We start from the raw sequence: 25,968 nt of genomic DNA, 5'->3' as shown, positions 1-25,968 counted from the left end.
GGGGATGGTTGGAAAGGAGGAATTGCAGGAGTTTGTGTGTGGTGTGGTGTGTGTGTGTGTGTGTGTGTTGTGTGTGTGTGTGTGTCCTCTGGTCTGTTAGGGGTTCTATGCTGCTGAGATTATCTGTGGCTCCAGTTCCTCCACTCCAAAAGCATTGTCTATAGGATCTGAAGCTGACAACGTGTTGTTAGACTCAGAAGGCCATATAAAGATTATGGTCGCTATGGACTTTGTGTGTGTTGTGTTGTGGGGATGTGTTGAATGGAAACATTGTAGTCGTGGTGTGTGATGTGGAGAAAACTGCTGATTGCTGTGGGTAATCCGCTGGCTGTGTAGTCCCGTTGTCTGTTGTGTGGTTTGAGAACACACTTTTACGTCCTGATGATCTCTTGACCATACGCGGTCAACCCCAAACTGTGGGAGTGACCTAGTGTCTGCGATGTGGAAACATGAGGGATTGTCAACCTCCGTTCAGATTACCTCACACACCTACCCACCATAAAGGATAGAGCAAGGTTCACTTCCCTGTTACACTCACCACACACCTTACACACTCATAGCTCTCCCAATTATTTTTCATAGCAACCCAAAACCTGTCTGGTGAGATATTGAAAGGTGCTTGACAACCAATGGAAACGTTCCCTTTGAGTGTGTGGGGAACTTAAAGTTTCTCAGGACTCAATGTTTCGTTGGTATGTGCTCACTTCGATTTGTAATTCAGTTAGTGTTGATGGATCCATGATGTGATGTGTTTACATGTTACCGTACCAGGTTCTCGTCGATAGGTGCCAGTGGAGGTTTGCTTTGTCAGAAGCGGGAAGGAAGGTGTTGTCCAGGCTTAGAAGCATATACTCTCCGCTCCACCATTGTGACACTTCGTCTCCCATCATCATCTATAAGTCCACTATAACAAGAAACAACCCACGTTCCTATCTTCAGGAAGCCTTCAACCGCCAAAAGAACTCTCTACTGCTTCTTCAGCTCAGGTGCCAAAAAGCAATGCCTAGCAATGAGCACATCGACCAAGATGATACGTACATGCAGGAAATTCCACGCGTCCAGCTATCGAAGGACTTGTCAAGAAGAATGGTGCAATGTGTGTTATGAATAGGATCAGTCAGCAATAGCCTTAAGTACAGTCAAAACGCTTTCTAGGTCTACACTGGATCCAGGGACATCAGAGCATGGCTAGAACATGTTCAAAGACAACGCAACACAAATAACACGTAGATTTTTATGATTTTCTTGTCTTTGGTTGTGGCACAAACTGAACTAACTGGTCAAGCACTCCCTAAGTGGTAAACCTTAGCGTTTGAGATAAGGATCACTATACTCGTGGGATCTTAGCTTCTTTACTATCATGGACTGAAGTACAATGTGCCGTCTCCACCCCTGGTAAATGTGTCAGAGCAATGAGGAGAACTCGTAATTCTGTTCCATAGTCCCATCAGGACGAGGACATGAACCAACTCCTCTATTACCCGGCTGCTGAGACTTTAATAATTTTTATACCAGGAATTAATCTTTTGTGATACTCCTTAAAATGAATGGTATCCTCAACCGTCTGCAACATCCCTCAATCAAAGAGTTCATCACTCAATTTGGTCACTTCTACATTACTAACTTGATGCTTATCCATACTCACATCTTTTGACAATAAAATGCACAAACTACCGAATAAAATATACATAGAGTAGTTGAACTTAACAACAATAAAGAATTAAAGTATATCACTATCCCGAGATCTAATTCTAGTGGAAAATAGAAACAAGAGAATAGGTTACATGAAAAACATTCATGACGAATCCAAAGCTATGTCACCAGGAGGAAAATAACAAGACAAAATCCAATAGAACAACATGAATATATGCATGAAAATATGAAATACAAAAAAAAGACAAGTATCTAAATAAGGGAAAAAATCTAAATAACTAAAATGGATAAAGTCAGACCTCCTATTACATATATTCCCATGAGTGTTTGATCAAGTTCACTAAGCAAATAAAGTTAATAAAGTACATCTTCAAAAAAAAACATATTTGACTTAATAATTTCTACAAAAACATAGGCCAAACCAAGTTTATGGAAAATTGTATACATAAAAAACCAATTATGCAATAAAAAATAACATATGACAGAGTAAAAAAATTAAAAAATTACAAAAAAAGGTGTAAAAAAAAATGTAAAAGAGAAAAAAAATATAAATATATTGAATCTGCTCAATGAGATTTCCACAACTAGACATTGTGAGGATTGCTATAACTTTGACGTTTAGTAGCTCCGTGATTCATGATATGAAGGAAGGAGGTTATTGTAAAATCGTTACGGCATGTGTCCTCGTGAATGAAGCGACCTCATCACTGATGGGTATGACAAGCACATCTTGAAGAATTAACTTACCAAAGAAGCTATAATATAAGTATGCAAGCGGTGACAGAGTAAAGGAAAGGAAATACATTTGATGTACCTATAAAACTAGTCAATACCATGAAACTAAAAATCGGTGTTGAGTTCTTTGGATGTTTTGGACACAGTGGTTTGGATGATGATGAATTATCATAACAAAGATGATCACAAAGAAAAGTGAGTATTCTCAACAATCGATAAAAAACTTGAAAATGGAAAAGTTGTGGTTTGTGTAATAGTGTGTATTTATAAGAAAAGATAAACGTTTTAAAAGCTTCTGATCTAGATGTTCGAGAATGGTGTTCGTATGGAGGTTTATTAAGTCAAAAAATATCAAAATAAAAATACTTAAAAATAAAGAAAATTATTTACGAATACAAAACTATTAACCTGATTAAATTGAATAAACATCAATACATCAAAAAAAATCAACTGAAAGTATCCAAAAAAATGTACATGGTAAAGTTACTGGATAAAACATTCTAAGAAAAAGCTAAAACCAAAAAAAGGATATAACAATTAGTTAAACTTGATAGTCTGTGACAGTACGGTGTAAGCACTTCAGTGGTAAATCTGAGTGCCATTATCCAGGTGGTCCGAGGACCCCAACTTTTCCGTCGCGCTATTGACTGTCACATTTCTAGGCGGTGTGCGTAGTTGTGTTGTGTGTGTGTGTATTGTTGTGGTGGTGTGTTTTTAGTTCATCAAAGGATCATTTCTGAGTTCTGGATAAGACGATTGTTCTGTACAGTCGACGACATCTCCGATGTCTTTAGCCACAGGTGATGTGGACTACTGTATTGAGAGTATTTTACAGCTTTCGTCGATCAATAGTCTATGAATCCTTACCGAGACTATACGCAAAACAGACCGTATATATTTGACCGAATTGAGGAAGGTTATTTCTTACTACCCTCCATGGATTAGAGACCTCTCCTTCCATTGTCAATCTAAGCATGCATATAACAAAACAAGGGGAAACATCACAGAATTTGGCGTCACAAACGCAACATTCACTGTTCTCTACCATAAATCCACAGTACACTCGCCTAAGACGTCTAGTCTGGAGAAGGAAGACCAAGAACACTTTTTTTGCCATTAAGGAGTCATATGCAGTATCTGAACAGACAATGCTTCCTGAGACGCCGAGGTCGCTTGAACCTAGTCCTTCTAGCGAGAGTCTAACAACTAGTGTTAGGTAACGTTACAAGTACATGCAGGCTGCAAATCATATGAGTTGATTTCTCGTATATGCATCATGAAGTGTCATAAAAGCATTATCTAATAGCGCATTGATTTGACATCAGTGTTCAAGAGGTACATGGCATCGACTGCAGCTAACGGCATGATTCCATGAAATACTTTTAGTAGAGGTTTGATGGCACTCTCGAGTGCTTTTTGCCACTCACGGAAAATACAAAAAGCAAAACAACCAAAAAACAGCGTCAAGAAGAGCCAATGAAACTCCATTTACAATCACAAAACGTAGTCTGATAAAGTGCTATTCTCCACAGGGAAATTGCTTTGGTTGAGTGTGACCTCCTCACTATCAATCGGTCTTTATTCCACAGAAGCTCAAGTTAGGTCATAGTGTGTTTGATGTTCGTGCGGATGTGAGTGGTGTGTGTTCCAATACCTTCTGCGCGCACTGCTCTTCCTTGGTTTGCGCGAATCGCCCAGATATCTTCTCTCCAGAAGTTTCTGACCACCAGTTAACGGAAAATGTTAAGAACGTAGTCTTCTAAGAAGTTTAACAAAATGCAGCAACACCTCTAGGCCAGCGTCTGGTCGCGAGTGATTCCTTTCCCTCTAGTGGAAACATCTAGTCAGATGGTTATTCCAAACAACCCAGTGCTGATCGATATGGTCTAACAACTTTCTTCCTTCTGGGTCCCAATCCCCATGTCAACTTGATGCCACATCAAAGGCCCCTGACCTTACGACTAAACCCTCATCATACATACACAACGCTGTTCCTCAATTAATAGGACCACTTTGAGCAGACATCAATAATCACATGAGAATATTTTTCTTCAATCATAGTCAACATCCCTAGCCTCATTTCCGACGTGACCCAGCCAGAACATATTACAACACTGGCACACGCAACTCTATCCTGCTCAACACCATTCGGAAGACAAACCTAATTTCGCACACGCTATTGTTACTTCAACAATACTGCTATATCAACCGACCTTAAACACTCCTCTACGATTCACACCTCGATGACCATGGCTCCTGAAATTGGTACTACCCAGTATACATTTCTCGGTGAAACCAATCGCCTATCAACTCTTCTACACAGAAATAACGTCAAGTATCGAGTTTAATGTTCATCACGTATGTCCACAACCGGAGTTGTCCTCAGCTAGAGCAAGACATATCTTCAACGGCCTTGTACCTAGAGATGCCTTTGATTATTGTCATACATATCTCACTTCTCTATCTGGCGTCTCCAGTGACGCTGCATGTTGGGTGGGCATTCTATTTTTCATATCAGTCGTTCCCTAATGAAACTTTCTCGATTTGTCTATGTTTTTGGGTGTTACGGATAATGGTGCTCAATAGTTGCAAAGTAACACATAATAACAAGTGGCTGTCTGAGGGGGTGTCTCTGATGGGAACATAATTACTTAGGTCAGGTCATCTTTATTCCACTTCGTGTTTGATGGGATATGTTTTGACTTATGTTTAGGGCACATAGCCTTGAGCTTCACGTGTTTGTTTGTCTGTGTTTAGTTGTTTTAGTCGGCGTCTTGTTTAAAGAAGACAGTGTAGCGGCCCACCACGCGTGCACCTTTGGTCCTCTTTTTTCAATCGCCGTGACAATGTCACCAGTAAACTGAGACAAGGCTTGGGCTTGATAAATGTTTCTAGTTTATCAATGACTGAGAGACGTGGGTTGTGAGTCTATATTCCCACGAGGGACCAGTATGTAAAAAAGATCTGTTATGATAAATGTATGCCAGTTGTGTGTGTGTTACCGTGGTCTGGAAGGTGCAGTGGAGGTGTGTGAGGAAGGGGTGTTCCCAGGCCAGGGAGAGTACTCTCCTCTCCACCATGGTACACTCCACATCATCATCCAMCAGAACCACGTCCTTCTTCAGAGCCTTCACCGCAAAGAACTCTCTACTGCTCTTCAGCTCGGCCAAAAACACCTAGCAACACACACAGATGATACGTACATGTAGGAAATCACTGTCTTCAGCTATTCAGGCTTGTCAAATGGAGGTGAAAGATCCGTCAGGCAACGTCTAAGTACAATCAAGAAGTCTCTTCAGTACACTGGATCCAGGAACACAGAGCATGGCTAGAACATGTTCAAAGACCAAGCAACACAAATCACACTTTTATATTTTTCGGTTTCATAACATCACATCACCATGACTATGACATTTTAGAAAAATTATTCCGGTATAAATTACCAAAATTACCATAGATTACCAGCAAATATACTTAGATAAATTAACGGTAGTTTTTCAAATCAAATCAAATTGTATTTTTCTTGATTTGATTTGATTTGAAAAACTACAGTTAATTTATCTAAGTATATTTGCTGGTAATCTATGGTCATTTTGGTAATTTACACCGGAATAATTTTTCTAAAATGTTTTCACTCACAATATTTGTTTTTTCTTTAGCTTAATATCTGTGTCCATGTTGTCCATGAGTTTCTTGTGGATAGACCGAATGATTCAAGAGAAAACAGCCTGATTCATGAAAAAAGCATCTAATCAACAATGACATAATTTCAAATTGACTCTGCAACTCTTCCAACTATTGACTTTTTTCACAATTGCCAACAGTTTGGCACCAACACATTTGCAATAAAAACATATTGACAGAGTAAAATAAATAAAAGTGTGTAAAAATGTAAAGGATATATTCTACTGAAACACTCATATTCAACACCAATGGTATTCACTAAGTTGATGGGTTATATTTAGGATAATGTTTTAAAGCTTTGTCATTCTAGTTTGTTTATTCAAATCGTCTTAATTGATTATTTTAAAATCCAGAAAATTTTCAGAATTCTGGTGGTTTCCCTTTGTAACCCTAACTATGACTAAACATTATTGGTAACACTCAGGTAGTGGCCAATCAGTGTCCAAAACACTACCCTATTGGCGTCCATTCTAGCAAAGTTCTAGTACATTCTGGATCTGGAACATTATGACCAGCATGTTTACAGGTCCAAACATAATCATCACAACACCAACATATTAGTATTAAGGTTATCTTACTCCTCAAGGGTAGGCTCTCTTCCTATCACAATACACTCCCACAAGCAGGGTCAAGATGGCAAGCAGGCCCTCTCCCCCTGCTAGAAACTTCTGCTTAGGTCATGCTGACCCAGGCTCACAGGCTTGAGTATAATAACAGAATATACACTGAGTATAACAAACATTAAGAACACCCTCCTAATATTGAGTTGCACTACTTTTTGCCCTCAGAACAGCGTCAATTCGTCGGGTCATGAAACTCTACAAGGTGTCAAAAGCGTTCCATAGGGATGCTGGCCCATTTTGACTCCAATGCTTCCCACAGTTGTGTCAAGTTGGCTGGATGTCCTCTGGGTGGTGGACGATTCTTGATACACACGGTAAACTGTTGAGCGTGAAAAACCCAGCAGCGTTGCAGTTCTTGACACACTCAAACCGGTGCGCCTGGCACCTACTACCATACCCCGTTCAAAGGCACTTCAATCTTTTTTCTTGCCCATTCACCCTCTGAATGGCACACAGACACAATCCATGTCTCAATTCTATCAAGGCTTAAAAATCCTTATTTAACCCGTCTCCACCTAATGTTTTGTACACTCAGTGTATGTTTGTTCACAATGCAATCCCTGTAAATAATAAAGTACACTTTCACCTGCACGGTTTCCATCAGTTAGAGACACATCACCATAAACTGAGACAAGACTTGGGCTTGATAAATGTCCTAGTTATCAATGGACTGAGAAACTGGTTGTGGGTTCAATTCCCACGAGGGACCAGTACGTCAAATAAAAAATGAAAATCTATGTACTCGCTCTGGATAAGAGCGTCTGCTAAATGACTAAAATCTAAACGTCAACGTAAACTCATTGTATGTTATAGAAACACTAGACCCATGATGGTGATATGTCTTGAGCCCAGATAGACAACGTATACCCCCAGGGCTCACTAGGTGCAGTGGTTTCCCTCTCTCTGGTACCTTGCCGAAGCTGCCTTTGCCAAGCATCTTGTGCAGGATGAAGTTGTCCAGGGTGAACTTGTGAAGGTGTTCTTTTCTGGGGACGGCGTACAGCGTCTCAGGCTCCTCCATCACAGGGGCAGGCATGCCCCCCTCTGCTGGGGTGTCCCACGATATCCCCTGCTGCTCTGGAGAGGGGGAAGAGGTGGAGAAGGGGAGATAGTAATTTAGTCCTATTAAGTCTCAAGTTGACTACAAAGTCCTCACAGTTGCATGACCAGGTTGACCATGTGTGGTCTCCTTACCTTTTCGCCCAGCGGTGGCTGCGGTCGGGGGGAGACCTGCCACTAAACCTGAAGGTTCCCGCACCACCCCTGCCTGGCCCACACCCACCGGCCCGCCTCGACTATAGATCTCACTCTCTCTGGAGCCCCTGGCCTATAGGTAAATGCATAGACACATGTAACAATTAATAACATAACGCAATGCTACAGTATCTGTATAACGGGCGGGGATAGATTCCTTATTTACAATCAACATACATTTTTGTAATATTTTTTTATGCAAAGCACTTTGGAGCTATTGTGGATCTGTCGGACAGCACTGACTTCCTAACCCCTCGACCCCTGAACTCTGACCTGCTGTTTAGTCTCGATCGTGGCCAGGGCTTCAGCCATCAGTTTCTGGTTGACTCCACACAGGTTGGCCACCTTTTTCTGGCACTTGTGATGAACGTTCATACCGCAATCTGCATGGGCAACACACATGGTTACACAGTATACAGACACAGATGAATGGGATGATGAAATCAATACATTTTGATATGTGGGCTCCTGTAATAGTGAAATAGGGAATTATGTGAAAAGGTATGGTGCAATATAATGGTTTGATAGGGTACTGTTATAATTTGAGTTGGCAATGGTATGATGTGATTGTGTAATGACAGTGATGTGATGTTATAATGTGATCAGGGTCTCTTCCACAGGAGGTTGGTGGAACCTTAATTGGGGAGGATGGGCTTGTGGTAATGGCTGGAGCGGAATAGGTGGAATGGTATCAAATACATCATACACATGTTTTCCATGTATTTGATGCCATTCCATTTGCTCCGCTCCAGCCATTATTATGAGCCGTCCTCCCCTCAGCAGTGGACTCTCCTCTCACCCTCACACTTGAGTCCCTGCTTGGCCAGCCCCCACAGCAGCGTGCCACAGTGTTCACAGAACGTGGGGCTCTTGTAGTTGTACACCTTAAACCTGTGGGGCATGTCGATCTTAAAGCGCTCCTTGTGGATCTGCAACACACAGCAAACACACTCTGTCACCTGAACACGCCGCACTACAACCCTTTGTTGCCACGGAAATATGACACAGGAAGTAGGCAACAACTGCTTTGGACGTTTTAGGGAAGTAAAATCCCTGGGATAAAACTGTACTTTTTTTCTCTGTCTAGGATCGGTGAGTACTGGTAAACAGTGAGTACGGTAACCACAGAGCTGTCTGCTTCGAAGAACCAACCCACTATCTCAGTGTGTACTGTGAGAGAGTGTGAGTTAGTCAATGTTGTTACTGGGGAGAGAGTGTGAGTTAGTCAATGTGGTACTGTGAGAGAGTGTGAGTTAGTCAATGTTGTACTGTGAGAGAGTGTGAGTTAGTCAATGTGTACTCTGTGGAGAGTGTGATGTTAGTTCAATGGTTGGTTACTGGTGACTGAGAGTGTGTTAGTCAAGTGCACAATGATACTGGCTGAGAGGATGTGACGTTAGTGATCAATGTTCGTGTACTTTGTGATTGATGAGGAGAGTGTGTAGTTTTTATGTCAATGATGCTACTGTATTGAAGGACGACGATTGTGAGTTAGTCAATGTGTACTGTGAGAGAGTGTGAGTTAGTCAATGTGTACTGTGAGAGAGAAGAAGTTACAGTCAGTGTGTACTGTGAGAGAGAAGAAGTTACAGTCAGTGTGTATGCGGTTGACTTTAACCAACAATAAACAAGTGTGTTACCTATGAGCTAAACCACAGTCACCAGAAGCCCAGATAGCCCAGAAGCCCAGATAGCCCAGAAGCCCAGATAGACCAGAAGCCCAGATACACTGCATGTCAGTCTGTCTGCATGCAGTCTAAGAGGACCTCCAGTCATTTAAATTGAGGCTCCTCATGTCACAAACAACAAGACTAAGTGGACACATCACAGTTTACTGCCACTATTATTGGAACCCTAGCAACTAAATATAATGACAAATCCAAGATGCTCCAAAATGCTCAAGATCACTTATTGTCATCGTTGTATAGAAACGGACTACAATGTACAGGGCCTACCATGGTCTCTTTGCTGTTGATGGCCGACCCAGTGCACTTGGCGATGATTTTGTCAATGCATTTCTTGTGGATGGCTGCGTTGCACTCTGAAAGACCAAGGATGGGGGGATGAGAGTGTAGACAGGAGAGAGGACGGAGGAGTGTAGGGATAGAATATGGAATAGATAGAAGATGAGGGGAGAGAGAGAGCAGAGATACTCACGTCGACACTGATAACCCTGCTTATTCAGACCCCTGTGGGGAAAAGAAACACAACATGAACAGGAACCAGGAACCCAACACTGGATTATGTGGATAATGTTTCAATAGAAATACTGTAGTGTTTGTTTCAGAGGGACAATGAAAAAAATAGAGAGGATCTATGTGAATGATGTCATTACGATATACTATTTGCACTCCAATTAACTAGGTTTTAAATAAAGTTAGGTTGTGATATACATCCTGTACAGACAGAAGGTGTACTTGGTTTTAAATAAAGTTAGGTTGTGATATACATACTGAAGGTGTACTTGGTTTTAAATCAAGTTAGGTTGTGATATACATCCTGTACAGACAGAAAAGGTACTAGGTTTTGAAATGGGTTTCCATGGCCGAGCAGCATCAAGCAAGCCTACGATAACCATGRGCAATYCCAAGTGTCGGGTGGAGTGGTGTAAAGCTCGGCGCCATTGAACTCTGGAGCAGTGGAAACGTGTTCTCTGGAATGCTGAATCACTCTTCACCATCTGGCAGTCTGACGGACAAATTTGGGTTTGGCGGGTGCCAGGAGAACGCTACCTGCCCCAATGCATAGTGCCAACTGTAAAGTTTGGTGGAGGAGGACTAATGGTCTGGAGCTGTTTTTCATAGTTTGGGCCAGGCCCCTTAGTTCAAGTGAAGGGACATCTTAACACTACAGCATACAACTACATTCTAGACGATTCTGTGCTTCCAACTTTGTGGCAACAGTTTGGGGAAGGCCCTTTTCTGTTTCAGCATGACAGTGCCCCGTGCACAAAGTGAGGTCCATACAGAAATGGTTTGTCGAGATTGGTGTGGAAGAACTTGACTGGCCTACACAGAGCCCTGACTTCAACCCCATCGAACACCTTTGGGATGAATTCGAACGGCGACTGCGAGCAGTGCCTAATCGCCCAACATCAGTGCTCGACCTCACTAATGCTCTTGTGGCTGAATGGAAGCAATGTTCCAACATCTAGTGGAAAGCCTTTTCCAGAAAAGTGGATGCTGTCATAGCACCAAAGGGGGGACCAACTCCATATTAATGCCCATTGTTTTGGAATGAGATGTTCAGGTGTCCACATACTTTTGGTAATGTAGTGTARAGACTGACCAGGTGACCAGGTGAATCCAGGTAAAAGCTACGATCCCTTATTGATGTCAACCGTTAAATCCACTTCAATCCGTGTAGATGAAGGGGAGGAGACAGGATAAAGAAGTATTTTTAAGCCTTGAGACAATTGAGACGTGAATTGTGTACAGTATGTGCCATTCAGAGGGTGAGTGGGCAAGACAAAAATTAGGTATGGTAGTAGTTGCCAGGATCACAGGTTTGTGTCGAGAACTGCAACGCTGCTGGGTTTTTCACCCTCAACAGTTTCCTGTGTGTATCAAGAATGGTCCTCCACCCAAAGGACATTCAGTCAACTTGACACAACTGTGGGAAGCATTAGAGTCAACATGGGCCAGCATCCCTGTGGAACGCTTTTAACACCTTGTAGAGTCCATGCCCTGACGAATTGAGGCAGTTCTGAGGGCAAAAGTGGGTGCAACTCAATATTAGGAAGGTGTTCTTAATGTTTGGTATACTCAGTGTATAGTGTTTTGGCTCAGTGGACGTACCAGACAAACTCTTTACAGACGGAGCAGAAGGTGGGCTGGGGGAAGAAAGTGGCGCTGAACTCGTGACATTTGACCTCGTGGACCTTGGCCTGTTTAATGGCTCCGCGTCGTGCATGGAGGGCAAAGACTCCCGGATCCCTGTCTCTCTCTCCAAATCCATCTCCCTCACCTGAACCTGTGGCGTCTGGGAAACAGGCACACACACACATGAAAGTTATGTACCAGGCATAGTCTTGTCAACAGTAAAAGACAGAGGGAAGAGAAAGAGAGAGAAGATTTGCACCGCCTCTGTGAACGCATGATGGAATGTCTCTCTGCACAGTATGTGGGTGCGTGCGAGTGTGTTGTGTGGTGTGTGTGTGTGAATAGGTTGTTTGTCGTGTGACTGGTGTGTGTGGGTGGTGTGTGGCTGTGTGTGTGTGTGTGTGGTGCGTGTGTGTGTTGTGTGTGTGTGTGTGTTTGTGTGTGTGTGTTGGGGTTGTACTGTGTGTGTGTTTGTGCAACGACGAGAGGAGAAAGGGTCAAAGGTGAATTTCTTTAATATTTGTGAGTAACGTCATTGAAAAGGGCTAAATGATCAGATGATTAAGTACATGGAAATAATGGCCATCTCGCGTTGCTGAAGTGCTGCTCATGAGTAGTTGTAGACTTTATATATAGACAGACGTGTCTGAGAGGTTCCTCACGCCTGTTACAACAATGATTATAACCTTCAGAGCGTGTTAATAAGACCCCAACAAGAGAGGGCACTGACAGAAACTATGGGGAAAAGATGGGGTTCTGGAATGGGTGTAACCACACAGGAACAGACATACGCAGACATTAGGAAGTCTACATGGTTCTGAACCTCACCACTCTTCTCCAAGTAGTATCTGCCTCCATGAGTAGACGACCGTGTGGCTTCAGCCACCTGAGAGAGAGAGAGAGAGAGAGAAGAGAGAGAGAGAGAGAGAGAGAGAGGAGAGAGAGAGAGAGAGAGAGAGAGAGAAGGAGAGAGGAGAGAGAGAGAGAGAGAGAGAGAGTAGAGAGAGAGAGAGAGAGAGAGAGAGAGAGAGAGAGAGAGAGAGAGAAGAGAAGAGAGAGAGAGAGAGAGAGAGAGAGAGAGAGAGAGGAGAGAGAGAGAGAGAGGAGAGAGAGAGAGAAGAGAGAGAGAGAGAAGAGAGAGAGAGAGAGAGAGAGAGAGAGAGAGAAGAGAGAACGATGAGAGAGAGAGAGGAGAGAGAGAGAGGAGAGAAGAGAGAGAGAGAGAGGGAGGAGAGAGAGATAGAGAGAGAGAGAGAGAGAGAGAGAGAAGAGTAATGAGGACAGAACTATATCCCCATATCAAATTGTGTGGACACAACCCATTCCCATCTCTCCAACCCTAAGGCAGTGGACCTCCCCCCCCTGTTGTCTTACCCAGATCTCCAGCTTGCCGTTCTCCTTTTTGCAGCGTGAGGCCAGGGTGTCCAGCTGCACCATGGCTTCAGACTTTAGCTCAGCGGTTTTGTCCTTCACCACCACATGCATGACACGGCCCCGGTGGACATGAGCGTCAAACGTGCTGCTCCAGGGGGGGTACATGGTGGGCTTCTTCTGCTTGTACACCTGGCCCTTCTCTGGAGGGGTAAGGGTGTGTATGTAAAGGGGGGAGAAAGACAGGTAGAAACAGACAAGAATTTTGACATTAGTCTATCTGTCATTGGTCCTACATTTTTCCTGACATGTGACCTGACCAGGAGCAAAGAGTGGTCTGTCTCTACCACAGGAGGTTGGTGGCATCTTAATTTGGGAGGACAGGCTGGTGGTAATGGCTGGTTTCCATGTGTTTGATGCCATACCATTAGCTCAGTTACGGGACATTGTTATAAGCCGTCCTCCCCTCAGCAGCCTCCTGTGATGTATAACTTTCACTTTCACTTCAAAGTATTTTCCTTCTGCCATTTAAATGTAACCTTTATTTAACTAGTCATTTGACAGGCATTCCATTCCAGAAATGCATGTTCCTGCCATAGAATGCTAATTCTATCACTGTCTGCTCTGGACAGAAACAATGCTACCAGCTGTTGTCTATACTGAAAATAATTTCCCTCTGACAGGGAAAAACTGTCAAATTCTCCCCAGACAGACAGCTCATATGTTTCATCATGTTTCCAACCCGCCTTTGGCATGAGAGGGCGATACTTTTTGCTTTAGAAGTCCCACACAGCTCTGAGTAGGCTTTTGTCGGCCCAAGTCACGATCAGTTCCTCTGTATTTCTCTCTGTAGCGGTTAAGTGACATTTGACTGAGGTGTTGCTTTCATTTTTCTGTTAGGTGCTTCAGCCACAGTGGAGTTAAGAAACGAGTCTGAGCCAGTCACAGCTCGGTAGTAAGGACTCCCTTAAACTACTCTGACTCCAGACCCGAAACACTCCTCCTCAGTAAGGTGTTCCGTTCAATTTCCAATCGCTCTATTGGCACAACTGAATGCAATCAGTTTGCAGCTGCTTGTAGGCTAGCTAGACCAACAGTGGAATATTAGTGGTAAACATCATACTGTACTGCTATGTACTTTCATCTGGGCCTTTTGATGGCATGGCAAAAAGCAGTACAGAAATCAAATTGATTTGAAATGAAACTGAATAACACAGGTCTTCCTGTGAACTAATACACCCACGCACACATCTCTCGCACACACACACACACACACACACACACACACACACACACACACACACACACACACACCAACACAGCACAACACAACAGCAGCAGCGTTTCTCTAGCACTCTTATCTCTGTCCAGTACCAGAACAGGTCTGTTGGTTGGAGAGGGTGAGAAAGAAATGGGGGAAAACGTAGATTCCCTCTGGTTCTGCCCCACGTCTGCTCTCTGTTTTTTAGCCCTGTAACTGTCCTCTTTACCAACGGTTTAAACTATGGTAGAAGGAAACTCAAATGTCCATTAGCACTGCTGATAGTACTGCTATTTAGAGGTAATACTGACATGAATCATAAGCCCATTTACACTAATGGAACCCCTGGAGAAGAAAGGTCTGTTCTATTAAATGTCTGTCTATAAATATATCTGCCCTCTTTAATGCATAGACACTGTAGATGAAGTAAACAAGGACATACTCACTGGGCACAACTTCTTCCCTCACTTGCAGCCCATGCGAGACAACAGTCCTACAGAAAATGATAGAGGTTCCCATGTTTCCCCATCACATCTCTCGGAGACAGACACACACACGCTCCAACTGACCTGTGTCTATAGCCTCCTTCATGTAGACAGCACAGTACGGGTTGATCACCTCTTCATGGTAGGCCAGACCTGGGTCCATCTCGAAGCTGGAGAAGCCGATACGCAGGAACGGAGACATGGCTGCAGGTACCACTCACTCACTGACCTCCAGACAAAGACCTCAACTCAATGGTCACACAACCTCCAGAAAACCTTCAGAGAACCTCCCTCGCCACGGAAACAGCCGTGGGGAGAGTAGTCTTTGTGTGGATGTCAGCCCCCTCTCTGACACAGTCCCCCTCGCGCTGACTGGCCTTTTCCTCCAGATGAGAGATGGGTTGGCGAGGGAGGGAGAGAGAGAGGAGAGTAGGGCTCTTTGGCTCTCAGCGGCAGTTCCGCCCTTGACGCCTCGCTCCTCTGGTACTGATAAGAGCTGTCCGTCACCCTGAGAAAGGAAGAGAGAGAGCGAGAGAGAGAGAAAGAGAGAGAAAGGGAGAGGGAAAGAGAGAGAGAGGGGGAGAAAGGATGAGAAAGTCACAAGTCAGCATTAGTTATACCAATTCTCTAGAATGAATTCCACCAGACCAGTACATTGTACACCAAACAAATACAAACCAGTACCCCTTGTTTACATCACAAACAAACTAATCAGCCCTCTTAGTACCTAAAGCAAAACACCATATATTTAGCACTAAAGACCAAACAAACCAGCACTCTCTGGGTATCCAAAACAGCTCATACCTCCAGGGGCTAGTAAACCTCAGCTAGCCTATTTCCCCAGGCACCTTGGAGTCCAGTATAGTCCCTGAGTATCAGTCACTGCACAACTCAGGTGCTACCAGCTAGCTCTAAGCTACGGTGCTCCCAACACCAGTGAGCTGTCTGTGGTTAGCTAGGTGGCAGTGCTGATGGAGGAGAAAGAGACTGAGCGTCAGAGTGATATTTGAGGCCAGGTTGTCAGAGAGGAGACTGGGAAGGCCCTAGTAATAGACGTGTAATGCTAAACTCTGATCGGGAATACACAGGGAAGAACTTCCAGCCCAACCCGGGCCTGGGTCACCCACAAACATACCTCCCGTAAACTCCCCATACCCACGCAGGTGCGCTCGCACACACACACACACGCACAGTGCCAAATGTTGTGTGTGATGTCCCCATTACTGTTAACAGGTGTGATTTGTGCAGAAGGATCAACGACTAAGTATACTGGACATCACGCTGCCTGCTTCTTCTTGATTCGTCTCACACCGAGGCTCGAACCTAGGACCTCTGCCCTGCTAGCACACGTGACTGCCCTCCTGACCAACCAATCAGAGCAAGTGGCGACACTTCCGGCTGAGGAGTACATAAGCATCAACACAACTATTGATATACACACAAAGTTCAGTTGTGCTACAGGATAGATACAAACCTCTTCTGTTCTCGGGAACTATTCTATAATAGCATACAACAATATAAAGTGCTCAGTCTCACTAATTAACGAGCATTGACACACACACACACACACACACACACACACACACACACACACACACACAACACACAACACACACACACACACACACACACCACACACACACACACACACACACACACACCACACACACACACACACACAACACACACACACACACCACACACACACACACAACAGCCATACCTCCAAACTGTGATTTGCACCACCACAGCTCCTTGTAGCTGTCATTAGCACCCACCACCTTTCTCTGCAATGTTACACAAAGCTCTCGTTAACATGATGGGACTTCCTGTAGTCTGACTCGTTAACCACCACTTCCTGTTCTGAAGCTGTTCTTGTGAAGCACACAGGTGGGTCTCTCTTCACTGAAACAACGAAGAGAGAGAAAAACACTGACAATGTAACGACCATGTACTAACATGACTTAAAGTGACCACTAGAGACAAGCCTGTGTGAGAGGATTGTTGGATAGGAAATTTCAGTCACGGCAGAACTGGAGAGTTCAGCTGCTTGGGTGTTCTGTAACAGTAAGAGAACGATAGGTCGCCTGCGCGCGCATATTGTCGTTCGCGTTACACTCTAATGAACATTTCCCTTATCTATCCACACACTTCCTCAACCCCATCTCTCTCACTTAAGCCATCATCTCCTCTTCATATCTCTGACCGTCTCCACCTCTCTCTCTCTGTCCCCCCTCCTCTCGTCCCTCTCTCTACCTCCTGATGCTCTCTCCTGTTCTGTACTCTCTCTCTCTGTCTGTCCTCTTACCTCTGCCTTCCTCTCCTTTCTGTTCTCTCTCCGCTTTCTGTCTCTCTCTCCTTCTCTCTCCTCACTCTCTCTTTCTCTCTATCTATCTATTGATTCTACTATCTAGTCTATCTCTCATCCCTCTTTCTCTCGTCTAAATACTTCCTCCTCTCTGTCTCCCTCTCGTCTCTGTCTCTCTCTCTCTCTCTGTCTCTCTCTCTACCTCTGTCTGTCCCTCTCTTCTTCTCTCTCTCTCTCTCTCTCCTCTCTCTCTCCTCTCTCTCTCTCTCTCTCTCTCGTCTCTCTGCTCTGTCCCTGTCTGTACTGTCTGTCTGTCTGTCTGTCTGTCTGCTGTCTGTTGTCTGTCTGTACTGTCGGCTTGTCTGCTGTCTGTCTGTCTGTCTGTCTGTCTGTCTGTCTGTCTGTTCTGTCGTGTCTTGCTGTCTGTCTTGTCGTCCGTCTGTGTCTCTCTCCCTCTCTTCTCTCAATTCAATTCAATTTCATTCAATTGTTGGCATGGCAAGTTCATTATTTACTTACATTGTCAAGATATACAGTACAATTATAGACAGAAATATATATATATATTATATTATATATATATTAAAATTTAGATATATTATAAATGTGGGACCAACAGCAATAATAATCAGTAGTAGGGAAATGGATTACCAATTACAAACAACGTAAGCAACAACAATATGTAATGAGAACAACAATACATTAAAGCAATGGTAGTAGACCAGTGTCAACATGACTGAGAAGACACATGACATGGTATGAAAGACAAAACAAAACAAAATGGGAAATATTATTGACATTACATTGCACTTTCACTGGCTGTCCCTCAGGTTGTGGCAGGAGGACACATATTTGGCTGCCAAAAATGCACATTTTGGCTTTTCACCCAATAAATATTAGATTTTTTCTTCATCTTTTATAGTTTCAAATTCTTTGTATTGAATTATAATTTTGAGAAATAAATTTTCTCTTAGGTCTGAATATTTGTCACAGTGTATTAGGAAATGCAGCTCTGTCTGTACCTCTCCCATGGAGCAGAGTGAGCACAGCCTGTCCTCTCTGGGCAGCCATGTTTGTCTGTGACGACCGGTCTCTATAGCCAGACTGTGCTCACTGTGTCTGTACCTGGTCAGTGTTTTCCTCAGTTTTCTATCAGTCACAGTGGTCAGATAGTCTGCCACCATGTACTGTCTGTTTGGAGCCAAATAGCATTGAAGTTTACTTTGATTTTTTGTGGTGTCTTTCCAATAGGTGATATATTTTTGTTTTTGTTTTGTGATGATTTGGTTTGGCCAGATTTTCTGAGTGCTGCCCTGAGGCTCGATGGGGTTGGTTTGGGTTAATGAACTGAACCTCAGAACCAGCTGGCTGAGGGGACTCTTCCCTTGTTTCATCTCTTGACATTGTAGAGCTGTGTGATGGAATGTTTTGGGGTCACTTGTTTTTAGATGGTTGTAAAATTCGATGACTCTTTTTTCTATTCGAATGAGAAGGGGGTATTGGCCAAATTCTGTTCTACTTGCGTTATTTGGAGTTTTTCTTTGCACTTGCAATACAGTCTTGCAAAACTCTGCATGCAGTATTTCAATTGGATGTTTGTCCCATTTGGTAAATTCGTTGTTAGCAATTGGTTCTATAACTGATTGGAAAATTTTGAGCCAGATTCTAATTGGAATTTAATGATCCTTATAATGGCATAGCATGCTCTTGATTTCAGTGTTGTGTAGGGTGATACCAGGTGCTGCCGATTCTTCTAATGTTTTTGCCAATTCATGAATGTAGATGTTAAATAGTGTTGGACTTATTGGGCAGCCCTGTTTCACTCCCCGTCCCTGAGAGAAGAAGTCTGTTTGCTTGTTGCCAATTTTAACCGCACATTTATTTTTAGTGTACATTGATTTAATAACATCATATGTTTTCCCTCCAATACCACTTTCTATTAGTTTATAAAAAAGACCTTTGTGCCAAATTGAATCAAATGCTTTCTTGAAATCTACAAAACACGAGTAGATTTTGCCTTTGTTTTGGTTTACTTGTTTGTCAGTTAGAGTGTGGAGGGTGTAAATGTGGTCTGTTGTACGATAATTTGTGAGGATAATGTTTGTGAGGATAAAGTGAGGATAATTTTGAAGAGTTTGAGTAAAACCAATTTGAATTTGTGGTCTGTATATTTGATCATTTCATTTAAAATACCCTCAGCACCACAGGCCTTTTTGGGTTGGAGAGTGCATAGTTTTTCCAATAATACTTATTCTGTAATTGGGGTATCCACAGGATTCTGATAGTCTTTGACWGCTGATTCAAGGATTTGTCATTTTTCTTGTATATCTTTTTGTTCTGGGCTCTTTGTTATATTGCTGTAGAGGTTTGCAAAGTGATTTCTCCATYTATCCCCATTTTTGATAGCCAATTCCTCCTGATGAGGTTTGTTTAATTTATTCCAATTCTCCCAGAAGTGGTTTGATTCTATGGGTTCCTCAATTCCATCCAGCTGATTTCTAATGTGCTGTTCCTTTTTTGTTCAGCCTACCATTGACTATGTACAGACCCAGTGTTCGACAGAGCTTCACGAGCTGTACTCCATTTTTGTTTTTCAATTTGTCATAGTTGTTTCTGTGGGGGTATGTGGGGAGGGAAAGGTTGTTGCTTCCTGGTAGGTGTTTATCCCCATGACTGTTAATAGTGTCTTGTTCTTCTGCTGTTCTAGCATTCAGGTCTCCACAGACCAGTACGTTGCCTTGGGCCTGAAAGTGACTAATTTCCCCCTCTAGAATGGAGAAACTCTCTTCATTGAAGTAGGGTGACTGAGAGGAGAATGTATGTGGCACAGAGGAAGACGTTTTTGTCTGTCAAGATAGCCTCCTTGTTGATTTTTAACCAGATAAAGAATTCTCCTGTTTTGATCAATTCGATTGAATTAATTAGTTCAGATTTATACCATATTAGCACTCCCCCTGAGTCTCTGCCCTGTCTGATTCCTTTTAATTTAGTGGATGGTATGATTATCTCCCTATAACCTAGTGGACAGCCAGTGGAAACATCACCTCTGCACCATGTTTCCTGTAGTACTACAATATCAACATCATCAAATGCTTTCAGGAAGTCTGGGTCTCTGCTCTTTAGCCCAAAAGCAGAGGACTTCAARCCTTGTAAATTCCAACATGCAACGTAAAAAGATTTCATAACTTTTTTTTCTTTACCTTCAAAAAATGAGACAAACACTCACAATCCAACAAGAACTGTTAAAATAGTATTTTTCAATTAACGTAAACTCTTATTATGCAAATGTGATTTGTTTATCATTTAAGATAGCATTTGTGTCATGCCACGTGGGTGGATGTAGTGTGAGGATGGTGGAGATCTTGTGCTCATCTTACCATGACCCTCGACCTATCACATGTGAGCATAGTAGACTCAGCATTTGTTTAATGTCACTAATTTCATTGGTGGGGCCTGGGCCAGTTGCTCCTCTCACAGCCTGTGCGTAGCTCTGCCTGCTGGGCTGTGGCTCCTCCAAGTGTGGGTCTGCGGTGGGTGGCAGGGTGGGAGGCCTCGTCTGGGTGGGCCTGAAGCTGGGCTGGGGTGGTCTGTGCTGCGCTGGCTGTGGTGGGCATTGAGGTTGGTGGTGCTGTGGTCGTGGCTGGGGGTCCAGGGTGCTGGTCTGGGGTGTTGTCTCGCTGATCTCGGAGGGGTGGAGATTGCTCCACTGTTCCTGGGTGGAGAGGTCGGGCTGCGGTTTAAAGCAACGTCCTTGAGAGTCTTGGCAAGGATGGGGGCTGTCTCCCTGTACAGGTGAACATGGTCATAGAGACAGTCCAGATTGAGGGTGGGATGGTGGGCCAGGTGTACATTGGGTCACAGGGCACAGTCCCGGGAGAGGCTGGCGTTTATTCTTTGGATTGTGGCAGGGTGGAAGTCTTTCCTCTGTATAAGGGTTGACACCACGATTCTTGAGTTGGGGAAGATTGCGGAGGCCTTCTCAATCACTCCCCGTAGTGAAGTCGCCACCCTCTCCTGCTGAGCACGCAGGTCGTTGCTTCCGGTGTGTATGATTATGTGGCTTGGCGACCCYAGATGGGCCTTATCAAGCAGCTTTATGCCACTCTGCGTTTTTGGGCACCACACCTTTCTCGTTTTGTGTCTAGGGAAAAGTTTCTTCTCCTGAACAAACTTCCCATTTGAGTCCATCAACAGGATGATGTCAGCCAGTGTTTATTCTGGACTGGAGGGGGTAGAGGGGGGGCTCGTGGGTGTTGGAGCTGGGGTGTGGCTGGTCTGTGCCGGTGCCACTGTCAGTGGGAGGCTGTTCTGTGGGCTGGGGAGGCATGTAGCAAGCAGGGCTGGGGAGGCCTGGCTGGTTGAAGTGGCCTCCTCTGCTGTGTGAGGGCAGGTCATAGGGTGGTGATCTAGCTGCTCCTGCAGCCTGTCCTCTGTTCTCTTTCTCTCCTGCAGCTCCTGTGGTCAGATCGTTATTACTGCTCTGCCTGTCTTTTTGGAGCTCTTTCACCTCCTTTGTTAGATCAGCCAGCTCTCTCTTGAGTCCGTCTCTCTCTTGCTGAACCTCTTTCAGCTGTGTTGCAAGGCTGCTGTCCTGCTCTGTCCGCACCTTGGTTAGGAGCTCCTCTAAGGTGTGGTTGTCTGGTTGCTGTTTGCTCACGCTCTCCCTGAGCAGGACCACCTCCCCCTCCAGTTTGGTGAACTCATCCCTCATGGCAGCCATTGGGGTGAGGAGGGCCTGAGCCTGCTCTGCACTGAGGGGGTCACTCTCCTCCTGGGGCGTGTCCTCCACTATGGTGGGAAGAGAGGTGCTGGATGTGCCTTTTTGGGTGGGGCTAGTAGGGGTGAGGGTGGTACTGGWGGAGTTTGTCTTGTGGGAGGGCATGTCACTGGTGGTGTCCTTCTCTCTCTCCGCTCTCTCCTTAATGGTCTGAAAGTCTGTTTCAAACAGCCTAAGATTACCTTGCACCATGACAGTCCCAGTCTTGTAGAGGTTGATTGTTATCATGGTGCTGTCAGGGTCGTCTGTCTCTCTGACTTTCAGCTTCCACCCATTACAGATTCCCTTTTTCTTTATGGATGGGTAGTGAGAGCACACTGCTGAGTGCCAAGCATTTGGCTGGTCAGTGAGAAAGATGAGATTACTCACATCACCGTTTTTGTTGTTTCTGGCCCCTTTAGTAGTTTCTGTTTAAAAGCTTTCCTCGTTGGGTCATTTTTTGGCCTCTGGAGGGTAGAGAATGGATTCAGTGCTGAGGGGAAGTGGGGACATGGTGCCTGTGGGCTCTGTTACTACTGCTGCTGCTGCTCTGTTCCGCTGCTCTGTTGCCATAGCAACCGGTTTGTTTGTCTGCTGCTGTTGCTAGCTAGCTCTAATTTAGTTTTTAAATAACAGCAAAAAGAGTGACAAATCTTTACCAAAAAAACCCAGAAGATATGTTTAAAGTTAGTCCGTAATCCTTTTTGGTTACTCACTCAGTTTGGTCGTTTGATGTAATTGTATTAGCTCCCCTTGCTAGGTTTGTTCCAGCTCATTTCTTCTGGCTAGCTTGTTAGTCTGTTGGCTAGGTTTTTATTGTGTAGCTAACGTTAGCTAGCTAGAGTCAACACTTCTTAACTTGAGGTGCAAAGTTACATTTTTTCTAGTCTGAATGAGTAGAGTTGTTGTTGATCACTTGTCTGGAATTCTTTTTCGATTAGAGTGTTTATCTCATTCTAAAAACTAAAAAGAAATATGAAATATATCAGGAGCTCATGTTGAGCATGTCTGTCTCTCTCTCTCTCTCTCTCTCTCTCTCTCTCTCTCTCTCTCTTCTTCTCAATTCAAGGGGCTTTATTGCCAAAACAACTGAAATGGATAAAAAAAAAAAGGTGAAATAAACAATAAAAAGTGAACAGTAAATATTACACTCACAAGTCCAAATAATCCTCTCTCTTTCTCTTCTCTCTCTCTCTCTCTCTCTCTCTCTTTCTCTCTTCTCTCTTCTCTCTCTCTCTCTCTCTCTCTCTGTCTCTCTCTCTCTACTGTGTTATAAGTGGCCCTAATTCCCATGATTTATGCTGGAAAGAACAACACTGTCCTTGTTACACCCAGAGGTTCTTACAATCAGATTAGCAACCCCAGTATTTCTGTTGTAAACACAATCACTTCCATGTCCTGTATAGTTATGTGTTTGGTTATGATGCTCTGTGGACACCTTAAGGTCATAGAGGTTTATACACAAGATGAACTCTTTCAATACTGTGTTTCCCTGAACTACTCAACTGTGTGTGTGTTATGTGCATTGTCTCCCACAAGCCCTCATAAAAGGCTAGCGATCTCTTTCAATCGCTGACCGCCACACACGCACACACACCACACACACACACCACACACACACACACACACACACACCACACCACACACACACACACACACACACACACACACACACACACACACACACACACACAACACACACACACACACACACACACACACACACACACCACTGGAGATCAAACACAAATGCACCATTCCCATTATGGACCAACCTTTTTCCTCAGTTTGACCTTTAGTGGACCTTTCATGAGGGTCAAAGAGCCTCCCATTCAAACCTTCTTCTGTAGCTCACCATCCAGAGAGGAGGTGTGTTGTGTGTGTTTGTGTGTGTGTGTGTGTGGTGTGTGTGTGGTGTGGGTGTGTGTGTGTGTGTGTGTGTGTGTGTGTGTGTGGTGTTGTGTGTGTTGTGTGTGTGTGTGTGTGTGTGTGTGTGTGTGCTGTGTGTGTCTGTGCGTGCTGTGCGACGCTGGTGCGTGCGCAGCCAGGTCACCCATGATATAAGACAGTATTCAACGTCCATCCATGTCTGAGGCCGTTGGGAGATGAAGTTAAAACTGGCAACTGGGGCAACAGTTAGCGCTGTTACCTTCAAGTAGGTTTCTGTTTGGCTAGGGTGTTGTGGACAGGGATGGTGGATAGGTTGAAAGTTGTTTTTGAAATGTGGGTTTTAATCCTATCCCAAACCTTAACCCTTACCTCAACCAATCAGAGTTAATGCCTTAACTTAATCCTAACCTTAAAAATTCGGAGTTAATGCTTAAACTTAACCGTAAACACTTACACATTTTTTGGAACAACTTTGAAATTTGATGATTGAAAAACATGGATAAATGTCTAATTCTAAGAATGTGGCTTTGACCCTTGAGGTGTACCTCATAATAACATTGAGTGATCACATCAATAGAGTACAAGTAAAACCAAGGAGAGCTTTGTCCATAAGTACAACTACTTAACTAATTCCTGGCTTTTTACAGCACTGAATACATGAAACATGACAATTATGTCAGCAAATAAGTGCCTATGGTAGGCTACTAATCCTATTACTCAACTCTACTCCACACATATGCATATTAGGCTACGATGCAGCATATCATTCATATTTCATTCATCGTTCTCTACCAATGACTATAGGCCTACCTCCTTTTGAAGTCTCTGGTGTAGTTGGTGCATGGATGGGAAGGTTATAAGTGCATGTCAATCAGGATTTAAAAAATGTAAATTGTCTTTTAATTTATGCAGTAGCCTATATTTCAGACTATTGGAATGATCAAAATACCCAAATAAATCAAAATAAATATACAATGTTCTTCTATTACAGACTGGAAATCCATATGCAAATGATGAATAGGCATAACGGAATAAATGCATGCCTACCTTTAAAGGTCAAACTACAAAACACAACTTCTTTGGTGTTGCGGTTCATTTAAAGCTAATGTCGATCTTGCTGCTTCAGAGTTTTGTAATAACTGTGTCGAAGTGGCCTTGCGGAGGCACCAATGATCAGAATAAGTGCACCTCTATTTTACCACCAGCAGCACCACCGCAGACATCAAGGTAACGCCCATTTACTATAAATCGGATTAATTAATGAAGAATTCAATGATGCCCCCATGTGGAGTGAAGTGGTATTACAGGTGTGCAAAGCACAGGTAGGCTGAAATGGATTTCCGCAATGCGGAATAAATCGTTGTGCATCTATGGTTGAATATCCCAAAAAGTCAGAGTCTTTTCAGATCCTGAACTCCCCCCACTCAGGCTCGTCCGATTTACTACCAGTGTTTGTAGAAACATACCCCGTCGATCAGTTTATAATTGGGTAGGAAAATTCCCGAAAACCAGGGGTAGGCTATCACGCCAGAAAAGGTTCAACAGTAAAGGGTCATTGGAAGATGGACGATAATCCAGCTGTCCCGCAGCTGGTGAGCTGCTCAAATTCCCATCCCAGCTGCAATTGTATTAATTCTACTCATATCGTGCATGTCAGCTGCATCCACTAGATGGCGATACTTGACTATGGAGTAAATGGTGTGTCTGGCGAATGCACAACACATTATCCACAATGCCTAATATCTGGATGCAGATACTTAAACCACGTGGGTGTGGAGTGGGAGTTATGGGGGGGTGTAAATATGAGGTTTTAGATATATTTCAATGTTGTCTTTTACTTGACAAAAACACTTGAAAGAAGGCTATTCTATCACTGGTACAAACGACTGTTAGTTGTCTTCCGCCCAGCCTGTTAGCCTGTTAGTCATGCAAACCAGTTCTCCCACTCTCTCCAGCCTGCGTGTTCAGCCCAGTCAGTCTCTGAGTCCGGAGATAGGAGATAAGAGAGATAGCCAGGCTGGTCTGTGTGACTCCCCTACTACAGCCAATGCCATGCGTAAACACAATACTGCGCTGGCAGTTTCATATCCATTTCTTCTGTTGTTCGTTAGTCATGCTATTGTTATG

The 25,968-nt window shown here is 43.7% G+C and overlaps 1 protein-coding gene across 1 annotated transcript in view; it reads right to left on the bottom strand.

Moving 5' to 3' along the window:
• The window catches only part of LOC111949731 (protein kinase C, theta), a 29,171-nt gene extending 4,175 nt beyond the window's left edge, over nt 1–24,996 (bottom strand). Inside the window, 14 exon segments of the mRNA XM_070436503.1 lie at nt 376–434; nt 5,391–5,564; nt 7,606–7,772; nt 7,890–8,022; nt 8,223–8,332; nt 8,749–8,878; nt 9,905–9,990; nt 10,107–10,138; nt 11,747–11,930; nt 12,599–12,622; nt 12,625–12,654; nt 13,141–13,344; nt 14,972–15,395; nt 24,889–24,996. Of these exon segments, the coding sequence (XP_070292604.1) occupies nt 376–434; nt 5,391–5,564; nt 7,606–7,772; nt 7,890–8,022; nt 8,223–8,332; nt 8,749–8,878; nt 9,905–9,990; nt 10,107–10,138; nt 11,747–11,930; nt 12,599–12,622; nt 12,625–12,654; nt 13,141–13,344; nt 14,972–15,089 (1,451 nt within the window). The 5' untranslated portion in view covers nt 15,090–15,395; nt 24,889–24,996.
• Between the last annotated feature and the right edge of the window lie 972 nt (nt 24,997–25,968).

Source organism: Salvelinus sp. IW2-2015, linkage group LG3 (genome assembly GCF_002910315.2).
Source record: "Salvelinus sp. IW2-2015 linkage group LG3, ASM291031v2, whole genome shotgun sequence".
Classification (NCBI taxonomy): domain Eukaryota; kingdom Metazoa; phylum Chordata; class Actinopteri; order Salmoniformes; family Salmonidae; genus Salvelinus; species Salvelinus sp. IW2-2015.
This window is presented reverse-complemented; position numbering and strand designations above follow the sequence as displayed.